We start from the raw sequence: 15,135 nt of genomic DNA on the forward strand, positions 1-15,135 counted from the left end.
ACTGGTGCTGCTGTAGGAGAGGCAGACTTGCAGAGCACCTAATAACAGAAGCAATAACACTGTTCAGCTGCATGATCTCGTTCAGCTAAGTGTTTAAGACAGTACCTCACTGCAAACAAATGCAAATCATATGATGCCTGGCCTGCTGATAATCACCACGATGGGACGCAAGGTGGAGCCACTGGAAACAAAGCCTCTCTGTCTACAGACAAGCACTTGGGCAGACTGACAGCAGCGACACTAAAGAGGAGCCCAAAAAATTGCTGCGAAGTCTCCAGTTATGGCGGACTTTCCTTCCTATACATTATGTTAAGTTACACAGCCAGTTATCAATGAAATGAGGAACATTTCATCCCTGTTCTTTGAAGACGGGGGGCGGGGGGGGCTCCAATGTCTCACCTGATTACTGTAGGTGTGATTTCAGCACAGAAGAACACGCTGAGGCTTCCAACGGCATGCGAAGAAAACATACCCACGATGGAAAATGCGGTAGAGAATTTGTCTTTGACGCTGTCACTCATACCTGCAAGACAAGTGTGTTCACAAGAAATGAGAATCAGGCCAAACTTCCAAGGAAGAAAACAAGAAAACAGTTTTACATTACTCATACTCCCTAGACAAGAATTTGAGTCATTTTTGTAATACGAATTTAAAACTGGTATTTATAAAATCCATTCCCCAAGCACCCGAGACACAAACATACCTAAAAAAATCATAATGTCATGCTAAAAATGTCATCGATCTCTGAATTATTTATGCTCAGCCACCACAAAAAGGTAAAACCCAGGAAAAAATATATCTTTGGGCAGTCTTGTAGGCACCAGTCACTTCCCTCCCACATTTGACAGACAAGTGGAGGCAGGCAGCGTTCATCAACCTGCCAAACATCTGGTACAGCTCAGTGGCTTAGGCACTGGAGAGGCTCGCAAGGCAAGAGGGGAAAGAAATAAAAGTGCTCCCATCTCCATTCACATGATCAGTCTGCAAACTGTGTCGTAACCCCCAGCTTGACAGCCTTCGCCTGACAACTCTGGGGGGAAAAGCTGATGCCAAAGACAGTGAAGCACTCCCCTAAGTCACTGTGTCCACCAAGGCTGTTTGTTCAATCATTTCATGGCTGGATGGCAGCAAGGTTTCTGGGAGTGAACAGTGTCTAACAAACACAGGAAGAAACCCCAGTAAATCTAAACAAAGCTAAAGGAAACTGTCTCCTGGCCATGATGACAATACATCTCTCACTTGATCCCCACTCGCCACCTTCTGTGCGCAGCGGCGGGATATCTGATCCAGGGTTGTACAATCTCACGTTGTTTGGCCAAGTTGTTTGCAGAGACTATTGCACCACATGAGGGGAACACATCATGCCTGATGGGAGCGCTGGGGAAAGGACTGGAGCTTTGCAGCCAATGCTCCTCACCTTCTTCCAGCCAAGTCCGAAGATCTGCCTGGAGAAAGGGCTGCTCATCAGCGTGCAGTCCCAAGCAGGTGCATTCTCTGGGTTGGAACCAACAAAAAGTAACACCTGCTTTTGTTCTTGCCGAATATATCAGCTCACAGGAGAGCAAAAGGTATTTGGGAGCTCTTAGGTTACAACTTCCGAAATGCGCTTCAGCCTGCTTGGGGCTAAGACCTTACTTACTGCAGTGCACCCCAAGTCTGAGGGAGAGAGCAAATACTGCCAGCAGGTAAGGACGTGAGCACGGCCCCTTGCAAACTACAGGTCTCTGAAGCTCCCTGGTAGCTCCTGCATAGAGGGTGAGGCTGCACCACTGACCCCACAGGGAGTCGTGACTGCTCAACAGAACAGACCTTGGAAAGGCTGGGCAAGGACAGGTCGGTTAAATCAAATACAGAAGGGTAAATTTTGTTCCCCTGTAGCCTGTCACTGCGTTGCTATTACAGTACTTCAGGCTGGGATAAGGTGCCTGGGGAAGTATTTTCTAATGTGCTTAAGTCCCCTTATCAGAAGGGACTTTGGCATCTCAGGTCTTTCTGGAAGAGACAGAACTGGGAAAGTTGCTTCTGAGAAGGAGACTGAGAAAGCCTTGCTCCATATCTAAAAATAAACCTTGAGGGGAACCTCTGCACCCTCTCTTGACATACAGAGGCAAGTTAGACTATGCAGAGGGGATGCTATACCAAGAGACTGCATATAAACAAACAGGCCTGCCTACGAGTGGGGTCCCAAGGGACTGTGTGAAGTGGGCTTTTCCCCAACACCCCTCTGCAGCAGCAGCTCCACTCTGGGTGCTTTGGCCCCGGCCTTTCAGATCCAACCACTCCCAGGGGAGCACTTCCTCCATGAAGCAGACTCATCTGTAAACCATACCTGAGTCTGGAAGTTGACTGTATTTTCCAATCACTGGATCCAAGACCACAGAGGTTAGAATAAGATAAAAATAAGAGAGAAAGGGAGAGAAAACAAGAACATACTGTTGTTACATATTTATTTATCCAAAGGAAAAAGAAAAAAAAAAAAGGTAAATCCCACATGCCACCCTAGCCCCCTCATACACTTGTTTCACATGTCACGACTGGCACATCTTCCTGTGACCAGATAGGACATGCTGTTTCCAGGCCCCTTTCAGCTGGAGTACAGCATGCTAATGAGACAGAGATAACAAATGCAGCAGTAAAGCATTTTTAAGAGCCCCAGAATTACCACTGGGATTAGCACAAAGGCCTCTTTGTTGTTAACAAAGGGGGAGAAGAGAAACTGCCCTCATGCTGCAGCCCTGAGGGAATAGCCAACAGAGGCTTTAGTTAGAGAGCAAAAGTCTGGGCATCAGCACCATCATACTGGTGGGAGACCTATTCCTTGCCAAAACTCTGGGCTGGTGGTCCATGTGTCACGCTAGCCACCAGCTGCCAAACATCCTAACCACAGAGGAGCACACGGCAGTACTGGGCAGCAAGGAGAAGGGCAGCGACATGAGCTGGACACAGCTCTGCTGGTGATCTCCCACCAGGCTCCTTAAACATCCCAGGCAACACCCCAAGGTCTGGAAAAAGGGCTGAACACAGCAAGCCTCAAGGTCTGCTGTGGGTTTCCTGCTGATGGAGAATACCCCTCTCCCTCTCTCACCCTCCTTCTCAAATTCTGATTTCATTTGCTAATTACATCCAAATTATGCTAAGCTAAAACATGCAGGAGGCTGTAACAGATTTCATAATCAGCGGGGTCGCTGCTTCTCTCCAAATACTGTCTAGCTCTTCTGAGGAAGAAGGGGGGCATGGTCTAGAGCAGGGGGAGACAAGCTGCTCTGAAGTTCAAGGCTGACCTCTTCTCACAAAGAAAGGGGCAAGGGCAGAGTGGGGAAGGCTGACGGGCACACAGCATTGAGAGAAGCCTAGGTGCCAACACAGCAGAAAGCACCTAGAGCCCACGGCTGCTCTTAGTTTTAGCAACTTTGCTCACAAAACCACCTAAACCCATTATGGACAAGGTTGTAATGATTTCTACAGGGTGTTCCTCCCCACCTCCCCTCACCCGTTTTCACGGCTCTGGAGCAGACTTTCATGGTTCTGGCATATTTTCTGTCCACTAAGCAACTGCATCTTTATTACCTCAACAGTCTTAACAAACATCTAATGTCCTTAAAAAAAAAAAAAAAAAAAAATCAGACAAATCTAGCATAGAGAGACCCCGATGGACACCACCACAAGAATGTGGAGTTTTGGGATACTACACACACAGAGCATGCATCTGCATGTGAATGGTCACATCTGTCAACGGGCTGGGGATAAGACAGGGCCAGGGTGCTTCTCCCACTCTCAGCTGGGACAGCTGAACATGGTAAACATGTGCTCAGAGGGAACGTAAACATCTGTGCCAGGCTGGGACCAAGCATGGATTTTGGAGTTTCCCCCATGTCATGAAAGAGGTTCCCTGTTTCCCTCCTACACTCCCACAACTAGCAGGCTCACTAAAGGTTAACTTATTAAACACTTTCAGGAAACGTGGTCTGTAAATATGGACAGCTCTTGCTGGATCGGGGTTGCCTTCAGCATGCAGGAACGTGAAATCTTTCCATCCCCAATGCAGAAAACTCTTTCTCATTATAGCTCTTAATTATTTTTAAACTTAGAAATGAAAACCAGCAACAACCAGTGTTCTGGTGTTCATCTCACCAGTTTGTCCAAAGCACGTCTCAACCCTCTTCCTCCTTCCTTGGGGTGAGGTTTCACAGCACAGGGGTCTAATGATTGGCAACTATTGGCAACTGTGAGATTGCTAAAGCACATAGCACCTTCCCTCTGCTTTAACACCTCTCTGATCCATCACATTCAACTTCCTCACCAATAGAAGATTAAGACAAGGAAATAAAATTTAAAAAGGAAAGGGAGTATTTCTGTAGCAATTTTAGTAGCTGAAGCAGCTCAAAAGGACCAGAGAAAGGTCACTGCCTGCAAAGGAAGAGGTGGGATGCTCTTGCTTTTGTCAGGAACAACCCATTTGAAAAGCTGTGTCACCTCACAAAGTCATGTGTATTTGTTCACATTGACTATACATACACACCACATTACAAGCAGGGTTTCTCAGCTGCATATTTCCATGCTAGCTGTATATTACTCACATGTAGCAAGATGCTCAGAGCAGGCAGAGGACATACACCTATTCCTTTAACTTCTGCTTGTTTAGAGGCTATTCAAGAAGCAGACCAGTGGGAAAGTTTCCCTTCACAAACCCTACCCAACTCTTTCCCCAGAGTGAATTACACTGAAATAAAAGTATTTTGTTTGTTTGTTCTTAAGTGACAGCCCTAGAAGCAGCCACAATGCTCAACGAGTTCCACCACAGGGACTCATCCAGAACATAATGCCTTTTGTTAGTGAACCTAAGGCAAGCGTTTGGGGAATCCTTCAAACAAATTCAACTTCTTAAACTAAGCAGGTGTACAGCATGTCAAACCTGAGAAAGGCAAAAGAAATGCTAATCTTTCCTGATCCCGTATTTGCATGTCAGACTTGTGTGGTCCTGAAAGGCTCTCGTCTCCAACTTACAGTTGAGAAGGCCCAGCTGTAGAAGCGATGCCAGAGCTGTGAGGATCATGAAAAGCAGGAGTCCTCCTCTCCTCCCCAGAAACCCAACCACCGGACACATGGCCAGGCAGGATGCCAGCGCAATCCCAGCCATGGTATAGTAGTCCGCATAGAAGTTGTGGGTAATCGCCATCTTCGCTTCATGCCCCATCATGCTTTTCGCAAAACAGTGGTGTATGCCGTAACCAGTCAGCCTAGGGGAGACAGGAGAGGGCAAGGGGAGGTCATTGCTGAGAAGGCAGCCACACAATGCAACGTAATTTAATGTAGGAACACATCAATGCAAGAAGAATTTCTTCTACTGCAGGAATACAACAGCTGGTGCAAAAAGACTCAACTCAGACTTCTAGGTGCTACTGTAAAAAAAGCAATGATCCAAAGAAACAAAAAGAAACCCCCCTATTCCACCAGACATTTGCAATCTACTGGCTTCACCTGTTGCTCAAGATCAGGGTACAAGCAACTTTATAAGGACTCCTAGTGCGTGACTGATTTTCCCAACACATTTCAGAACTCCCCTATCTCAAGAAGGACATGCTTCTGTTCCCCGTGCATCTGCTGATGGCCACAGAGCCAGCGCTGCTGTGAAGCAGCAGCCTGTGTGCTTGGACAGCAAAAACCATGCAATACAGGAATACCTGCCTGCCTGTGGCACTTGGTCGTACTAAAGATTGCACCTCAATTCTGCTAGCCTGTTACAACTGAAAACCCCTTAGAAATGATTATTTGAAGTCACACATGCTGCAATGATTATTACAATTATGAAACAATAAGTCCTAGTTCAATCTACACATTTACACCACCCTTCATATCAATGCGTCTTCCCTTTTAAAAGTTTCTTCATGATGCCAGTGATCTTGCCACTCCATTTCATTCCCCGTTCTCCTGTCTCCCCCTGCCCCCCCAAAAAAAAGATAAAAGAAGGAGAGAAGGGGGCTGGAGGTACAGAAGTCAGATGAGAAGCCCCAGCATCACTCCTGATGTGGTGCAAAACTGCAGCAGAGCTGCTATGGGAAGTCAATGCTCCCAACTGCCCCCATCACAGCTCAAACACTTCTGCCAGTAAGGGTCTCCTGCCCCTGGCATTTTGATCAGACAAACCTCATGTCACAAATTAACTGCCTGACAGAGCATCAGGCATGGATCCAGGTCTCCAAAAAATGAATGGCAGGTACATTACACTGATACACCTCTATTCTCCTGAATGTCAGGAATTTGAAGTGCTGTCAGTGTAAACTAGATATTAATATAAGCATAGAAACAGTTGGGGGAATACACAATCACTGAGTGCATGACAGTCCAGGGCCTGGGGAATTTCTCTTGCAGTCTTGTGAATCAATGTCATAGTTCAAAAATACACCCCTAATAACACACACCTTCCCCTCTAAAAAAACCCGCAGCACAAGTACTTACTGTCATAGAAGAATGTAATTTGCTTTGGATATCTAGATTATAACGGGCTCCTCCCATAAGTGAAATATTAGTTAGCAAAACAATATTTAATAAGAGGGCAGAGTTAAACAGTGTGTACCTTCTCTCCTTCTCTTCTGTGCATGCAAACACACCTGAAGTTGTTATTTAGGCCATGAACTATAAACTAATATATCATCTGCACTTTGCTTTCCAGTCTGCTTCCCCAGGAACCACTCTACTATCTTAACTTGCTGAGCAGCTCAGAATAGTTGCTTTCAAAACTAAATACATTTATTTCCTTTGATGTCTTGTAATTGCCTGCAAAAGGTTTCTTCTCCATGTTCCACACTACAAAAAAATTTAGCACAGCTCCACCTAACAGGAATAACAGAATTAAAACTCAATAGTTTTTTTCCACCACCCCCTAAAAACAAACACAAAAGCTATTTCCTCAAACACACATCTGCTTCATGTGCTACTTGGATGGCAAACAGCCTCCATGTGCTATTGCCAGAAGTTACTCTTTGGGCTGCCTAGTTCTGGTTTAGGGAATTTCTAAATGTGTGTAATTAAAAAGGGCGAGGGAGAAGGGCTGAATTCGCCACGTAAACATTTTTCACAAATACAGTTAACACTGGCTATTAAATCTACCAGCTCAGCCTAAGAGAAAAATGATGTTTCAGAACAGAGGGAATCAACCACTGGTAGGTGGGAGAGACACACAAAAATCATAAAACCAGAGTTGGTTCTGCAACTGATAATGCTGAAGACCGACCCCTGAAGTGCATGTTCAGGACTACCAGCCCAGCACAGGGGCTGTCCTCTCTGGGTTAGGACTGATCCATGAGCCTGTTTAAAAGGAGGAGAAGGCTGCAGAGTAGGGCCCTGAAGTGATGAAGAAAAAGCCGCAAGAGCGCTATGTACTTCTAAACATGCAGAGAATGGGGGATTTCCAGTCTTCTCCCCACCCCCCATTTGAAAAAAAACCAAACATGAAAGGAATTCAAATGGGCATTTTATAAGATTGAAAAATTAGAAGATCCACTGCCATTGCCCTCCCAGAAGTTGTGTTTGGTTAAAGACTAAATTTGCAGCCCATCTATTTCCTCTTTACAAGGTGCTCAGTTCTGGACAGAAGGTCTCAGAGCCTGGTAACCTGCAAAACCCTCAGGCAGATGCCTGGGTTTGCCCACATAAGCATGTCCAAGCTGAAGCCTTAGGATGCAGGCATCACATTGCTCAGTGCAAGACCACACATTCTCCCTGTGTGCCCCATACATGATCTGGGAGAGCTGAAGCACTTTGTAATCTCTTTTGAAGACCTATCAAGGACAGCTGTTATACAAGGGAGCAGGCTTTTATTTACTGGTAAGCAACATCTTCCTCTGCAACACAGCTATATCAGATGTAAACTACTTGAACTTGTACTCCTGTGGCATTACTGATTTCAAAAATTCCACCCAACATGCCAGCAGTCACTGTCTGCATGCATAAGCATGTACCAGCATATGGCCATGCAAGACCACTGGTGATAGCCACTCACTTGCAGCACAACGCCTGAGAAGACACATGGTGCTGCTCCCCAAAACAGCCAATGAGTTCCTCCATGTTTGCCATAAAAAAATAATTCCTTGCAACAGATGGTGTTTTCCCAGGATCATTTATTGGAGACACTAGTGAAGGGTCCCACACCAGGAAACAGAGGAACTCCTCCATCATTTCCCATTACTGCTTCCAGTTCACCAACCACACAACTATTCAAACAGGAGGAGATTGGACTTACGAGTTCACACATAATACTACGATGTTTTTCCACAGGTTCCTGGTTCCCACCACTTTAACAATGCAGACTTTCTTCGGTCTCCTGGTGATCTCTTTTTCCAGCTCTGAAACAAACCAAACCAAAATTATTCTTTCACTGGGGAGAACAAGGAGAAGCAGGCTTCACTTGTGAACTACAGATACTCTGAGGGATGTTCTGGAGAGCAGGACACTATTGATTTCACTAACAGCAGGTATAAAATGCTAAACAACCTGCCTAAAGTCCACCTCAGGTTCCTCCTTTTCTTCCAGGCTTCCCTTAACCTTCTCGGGGCTGAAGAACTGCCCAAGAACTCCTTCACACCCCAAACCTCCTCCCAGTTTTAAAATGTGTTTGTAGAATGAGGGTAGGATGGAGCTTGATCCCAGCAAGCGTGATATAAAATTTCCTGAAGAACATGATTCTATTAATTTTTAACCCCCCCACAGGCAGGACTGTGCTTGTGCAGTTACAAGACCCGCTGCCTTTCTGCAATGCACACCTGAAAAGCCATGGAAGGGACTGGAGCTCAATCTCTTTTGTGGAAATCTTTTGAGGTTTGTTCAAATCCAGGTTTCAGAAAAAAGTGGCTAGGACACTATGTCAGCTCATCCTTCTTCACCCTTCCTCCCCATTTCAAATGTTTAAAATTGTTCTGATGGATGTCCTAAACAGAGGACAGGCATCATCAGCTGTGATGTCTTTGTGTTTCAGAACTAAAGCCTCACCATGTCCTTAAAGCGCTGGGCAGCTGCAACCTAACTTTTCTTTGCAATGCTGTAGTAACACACACGCCTTGCAAATATTGCATCTGATATTCTTGTCTTCATGGGACAAAAATAAAGGACACTGCTTACTTCCCAAATATCATCAGAATAGAGCTTGAACACCTACCTAAGCATACCAACAAAACCACTGTTTCCAAGCTACTGGATCAGCGAGACAGCTGCAAGGGCGTACAGTCCGTTAAAAACAGAAGAAGCTGTAGCTATACAGAAGCATCACAAAGATGATGTCCTCCAAGAGTACAGACTAGGACTGTTTTTTAGGGCAAAGACTTGTGCTGCTGCTTTCTAGGCTAACTGTGTTTAAAGGCGGCAGTATGGCTCTGTTCTGAACCGTGTATGTGTTCCCTTCGTGCATACGCAAGTAGTCTGGGTGTCCTCAGTCGTCCTCACTGGCCTGCCCCGACCTCTGCCTAACTCCACTGAATAGCAATCTCTTAGAGAGATGCGAGACAGGGAAAAATAAAAGCAAGCTGTGGCGGGGCGGGGGGGGAGGGCGGGGAAGAGATAAATCACCTGAATTTACAAAGAAAACAAAAGACACTTTTGTCGCTGTTATTTGAAAATTGTATCATAAAAATAATAAATCAAAAGAAACACTATTTATATGCAAATAGTCGAGCTATTCACTGCTCACAGGTCACTCCTGATCTTCTATCTAGAGTAACTACAGGGAACGCTTCTGAGAAAAGCAGCAAAGGGTATTTTACATTAATGATTGTACTTAAGCAGAATATTGCCATACTCTTTTCCTTACTACCTGATAATAGCCATTTCTCCCCAGAATCTACACAGCATGAAGCTCAGAAAAGCATAAACACAGAGGTGGAGCAAAAGAGGAAATTGGTCAAATTAATATTTGTACTACAGGAGCACTTCACAGGCTCAGCAATGGATCAGGGCTATATTAAAAAAAAAGCACAATAAAAAAAGATGGTACCTAATCTCAAAGAGCAAGGTCAAAATGATTTTTGTAGCAAGATTCTAGAAAGGAGTGAGAACAAAATAATTCAGAACAACTGAAGCAGTTAGATAAAACACAGTTATAAGGCCTATAACTGAGCCCAAGCCAAACCTTCTACAATGAAAAGCTCAAAGCAAGCACTAGAAGCAGCACAAGGTTTTGAAAAGCTGTTGATGACTGTTTACTATTTCAGCTGAAGGCCAACAACGAAAATCACCACCCAAACAACACACATTGCACAGACTTCAGGTGGACATAAGGGTTCACTTTCAAACTGCCTAAGAATGACCAGATCTGGCATGTCAAACATCTCCCTCAGCACAAGACAGTCCCCGACACCATATTCTTCAGATTTTCTTAATTTGGGTTTTTGCGTTTCTCAGTCATTTTTACTTTTTACTTTGGGAAGAGGAAGTAGATTTTGTTGTCAATAAGTGCTTTATTGAGTCACAACTTAATAAAATTAAGAGAAGCAACACTTAACTTGGTCACACTTCTCTGCAGAGCCAAACATTATTTTGCCCTCCACTCCTGCTTTGTTCATACATTAGGCGTTGCTACAATCCATATGTTCTTTTTTTATTGTCACACACCCTTTGCTTTTGCACTCAGGCCCCCTTTTAACCTTTCTTGTAAGTTAGTCCTTCCAAACTAATTCCCATTACTGTTTTTCACTCCACTGCTGTTCTACCCTCAAGTAACGGATAGCCTGTGGGTTATGAGAACTGGCAAACACCACCTCTGCTTCAGCTGCAGCGAGGATTCCGCACGAGGGTGATTTCAGCTCTTCTCTACCCTGCCTCATGCAGCAGTCTCCCTTCAGTAGATCCTTGCTTCTGCTCTGATAGAGGTTATACTCCATGGACACATAGCATCATTATATGAAAAAATCCTAAAAGAGATTCCAGATGTATTTCCATTCCAAGGATTAAAGAAAGAAAAAAAACCCACAAAAAACCAAACCATAAAAAAGAAAGAAAAAAACCCTGGCCTCACACCTGACATCAAAGAACACCAATAGCACCTGACTTTTTACTGAAAGCCTTCCGACTCTACCAGATATTTACTCTTCCATCCTTCTATGTGTTAAAACACTGAAGTCACCTGCTTCAGACTGACTCCCCCCAAGTCTCCAACACCATCTATCTTTCTGATTACTTTCTCCATCCTTTATTTCTATATATACACCAGCCCGATGTTCTCAAAAAAACCCCCAAACCCCAAACCAAAAAACACCACCCCAAAATCAATAATTTACAATAATAAAAATATCATTCAGATAGCAACAAATAAGCTATATGATTTGCAAAAGAGTCATCATCTACAGAACTGGCTCTCATTTAAGTGGCCTGCTGTTCCTGGAGGTAGCCCGCTTTGCACAAAAGGACCTGCTCTAACTGACTGTGATGGGCATCAGGAGAGCGGCAGCTCTTAGGCTGTCTGGACTTCATAGGTCGATGTGAAGATCTTAAGAGAAGTCAAACCAATACCCATTAAAACCCCATGCAAGCAAACTATTGCTTTCTCAGTAACTGGAATAACACCAGGAAAACTCCCCCTACCCTCAACCTATTCTTTGATTTTGCACTGAAGTCACCAGTTCAGAAGGAATTTGCATTAAACCTTTCAGTTCTGACTGATTTACCAGGAGGGTGAGTGTGGAAAATAAAAAATATTTTTCTCCATTTACTCAGAGACCCATTATGAGTTTTCCCATACTCTGGAGCCCACACACACTCTAGGCTTCCTATTCAGGGACTCAGTAGGAAAACTGTCAACAAGCTAACTCTTTATATCTCAGTGGAAATTAAAACTATTCATTGGGAGACTTTAAAAGTCTCATGGGGAGGGGAACCCTACCAGCTTCCAGCTCCCAACGCTGCTGAATTCTCATGGGATCCTCTGCGTTTCAGGAGCACAGCTTTCAAAAATCAGAATGTATCTTTAAAGCCTTCAAATGAAGCCACCCATCTCTGCATCACTTGGCAAAGACAAAATAGACAAAGCTCAAATCAAGCTGCTGAAAAAGGATGTCCAAAATGACAAGTGTCCTGTGGTGATGGACTTCTGCTGGATTTTTCTGGCTGCTAAATGATAGTCAGTAGCTCTTTGAACATGAAAAGAGCTATGGAAGCCCAGCACAGAGGCTCAATCAATCCTCAGAGCACAACAGCTCTGCAGCAGGAGGTAGATCAGTCCGAAATGCAGAGCTGAAGCAACCTACTCACAGCCATACTGCGTTAGTGGTACACAGGGTTATTTATACCTTCCAGAATTTCTGTCTCCATGAACTCTCTTTGTGCCTATTTATTTTTATCATGGAGGACTAGCAGCCTGATACAGTGTATTTTCAAAAAGCCTAATAGTAAAGGAATATTGAAGGCTATCAAGTCACATATAGAAATTATGAGGTGGGTAAGGAGCTGACTGATGGGCAGACAGCAATAAGGGATAGAAAAATGAAAATCATAAGTGGGCAGCAGGAGGTTAGTGGCGGGGTGACTTGTCTTTTTCTCAGAAAAAAAATCCTGTTTAATAACCTCACTAGGGAGCTTGGCACAAACCTTAGGAATATGCCAACAAAGTCTGCTGGTGACAAAGTGAGGTGCTGCCAGCAGTACAGCACAGCAATGGGACACTGGAGAGAAATGGGTGAGCTTGAGACCCTGTGTGGCAAAAGACAGTAAAAATGCAAAATACAAGGTAAGATACTCTGAGACTAATGGGAAATGCTTCTGCTGGAGGATAAGCTTTTAGCAAATCCTGTGTTGGACTTGGTTATATACTACTTGAACACAAGTGATTATAAGGCACCAGTTTATTGTGTCCATGACGTATCTGCAATTCAGACAATGAAATACTGGTGCTCTTTCACAATTCTGGTCATCAGTATTTGAGAAACTAAAGCTTTGGCAAGCCTGTTTATAAAAAGAGGAGATAGACGAGAACTTCAGCTCAAAGGAACAGGGCTGCTGTCTGCTCACACAGCATGAGAAAAGAGAAAAAAAGATTTAAGTTAGTCACAGACATGAGCAAATGGGAAGGGAAAAAAGACAAAGAACCCGGACAGCTATAGTGTATTTGAATTGAATGCTAAAATGTATCCCAGTACAAGAGCAATTTGGAGTCTGGAACGGCCTTCCAACAAAAGCACGGGACATAAATACTAACAGCATTTAAAATGAAGCTCATTTCATGAGAGCAACTGTATAACTCAATGACCATAATAGCAAAAGACTGATTGCAATAATTTGTTTCAATCCCGTATTGAAATCAATCAAACAAAAAAAGATAGGAAAAGTCAGACATAAGGTTGTCATTGCAATCTTCAGTTGCTCATATGCATTATGATACGGCACTTAATTAGATGATCACACTTTAGTTTTTCCCTGAGAATGCTCACTGCAGTCAGTAAATGAGCAGCTATTAATGATATCTCTACCTTTCCCATTCAACATGTGCCTCTCAGCCTTATTGTCCAAACCTCCCAGTGAGTAAAAAATCATAGGTTTCCTCAGAGACATTCCTACAGTGCTGTCAGAATATTCATGTACTTCATAAATAACAATGAAATCATCTTCACCACCTTATTGGAAGAGTAAGGACAAAGATTATTCCTGTTTTGCAGATAGGGAGATCAAATACAGAGAAATTGTGTCCAGAATGAAAAAAATCATGCAGCAATACCCCTTGTAGGTGCTGATATAAATGCTCCCAGTTTTCTGCAAATCAAGCCTCAGAATTACATGCTAGAGAGAGACACTGAAAAAATTGTGATTAGTAACATCACTGAAAGAGCCTGATTCCGGGGAAATTTCCATCATCGCACAAGAACATCCCTGGCAGACACAGGGAATGAGCATAGCTCTTCAGGAGACATTCAGCTTCATTTCCCCAAGACTGTCCTCTTTCCTTCTGCAACCCTCTGCCTCATTCACTACACACCTTCCAAATTCTGCAACAAATGAGGAACAGACAACAGCTTCATTCCCACAGCATCGTCCATCCTATGCACTGATTCGTCCATCCTATGCCCTGTGGAAAAAATAGGTCGTAATCATGTTATTAAAGGCTGTATCACCGTGCCTTCATGCCAGGAGGCCAAGCAAGGGTTGCCCAGGCAACGTGACTTCTTGCATTTCCCAGAGCGTGACTTGTCAAGGTTTACATTCCTCTAACATTACCAACATTAAAAAAAAACACAACACAAAGAACACCTCAAATGTCATTGTGTGGAGCCGTATCTGGGCCATCAGGAGGTTTCAAGATACCTATACATGCATTGCTGCTGTCTACTGCTGGAGCTATGGAGGAAACCTCATCAGGCAGAGCAGGTGAGCTGGGCAGTAGGGTGGGGTGAAGCACACATTTTAGGAGCAGATTTCACAAGAGAAGAGTGCTGACACCGAATCCTTGGGCTCAACAGCTTGTTCTGGAGGGAAAAGGAAGCAAATGATTGCAGCCCCTTTGGGTCTCCATGCTCTAGCTCTCCTCTCCTCTTTCTCTACAGCAGTTAATTCCCTCCAGTTCCCTGTTGCCTCTGCCCCTCTAAGTTCCCTCCAACTATCTTTATTCTTTGCTTCCACAACTCTTTTCACTCTCTTATTTCCTCTCTTTGCTGCTGTTCACTCGTCCCCTCTTACTGCTCTCTGCCTCCGCTTGCTTCCTGAGGTCTCCTCTCCTATCCCTCACATCCACATCCAAACTCACCCACCCTCTCCCCTCTCGGTGCACATGGGCCAGGGGAGCACCGGCAGCACCAGGGCTTGCTGTCAGCCCTCCGCACACAATTCCTGCCCTGCAAAACTGGCTCCTCCAGGAGGAGAGGTAGCACTGCGGACACAGAGCCAGTGTGCCAGCGAGGCACGAAGCAGCTGTGACAGGCTGGAGTGCAACCAGCAAGAGCCTGGGGAGGACTCAACTGGTGTCATTCAAGCTTAAATAGAGGCTGACACCCCCTCTCCTTTTTTTTTTTTTTTTTTACTTTTTTTTTCTTGCATATTTGGCTTTTCTCAGTGGCATCAAAAGGCATGTCCTCAGTAAAGCACTCCCTTTTACCCCTGTCCCCTCCAAATCCAGCTCCTCTCAGAAGTCACTACTGCCCTTGCCAGGGATACAGTCAGGGCATG

General features: G+C 44.5%; 1 protein-coding gene across 2 annotated transcripts in view; it reads right to left on the bottom strand.

Annotated features, from left to right (window-relative positions):
- Positions 1-15,135, bottom strand: part of SLC22A23 (solute carrier family 22 member 23) — a 116,931-nt gene that overhangs the window by 9,605 nt on the left and 92,191 nt on the right. The window contains exons 6-10 of one of the 2 annotated variants that reach the window (XM_074827337.1): positions 13,952-14,041; positions 8,240-8,342; positions 5,005-5,237; positions 2,330-2,362; positions 400-523 (exon numbers count right to left, since the gene is read on the bottom strand). In XM_074827337.1, coding sequence (XP_074683438.1) covers positions 400-523; positions 2,330-2,362; positions 5,005-5,237; positions 8,240-8,342; positions 13,952-14,041 — 583 coding nt within the window. The remainder of the gene's footprint in view (positions 1-399; positions 524-2,329; positions 2,363-5,004; positions 5,238-8,239; positions 8,343-13,951; positions 14,042-15,135) is intronic. The other variant, XM_074827345.1, reaches the window with a different exon arrangement.

The sequence above is a fragment of the Strix aluco genome, chromosome 1, assembly GCF_031877795.1.
Source record: "Strix aluco isolate bStrAlu1 chromosome 1, bStrAlu1.hap1, whole genome shotgun sequence".
Taxonomy (NCBI): domain Eukaryota; kingdom Metazoa; phylum Chordata; class Aves; order Strigiformes; family Strigidae; genus Strix; species Strix aluco.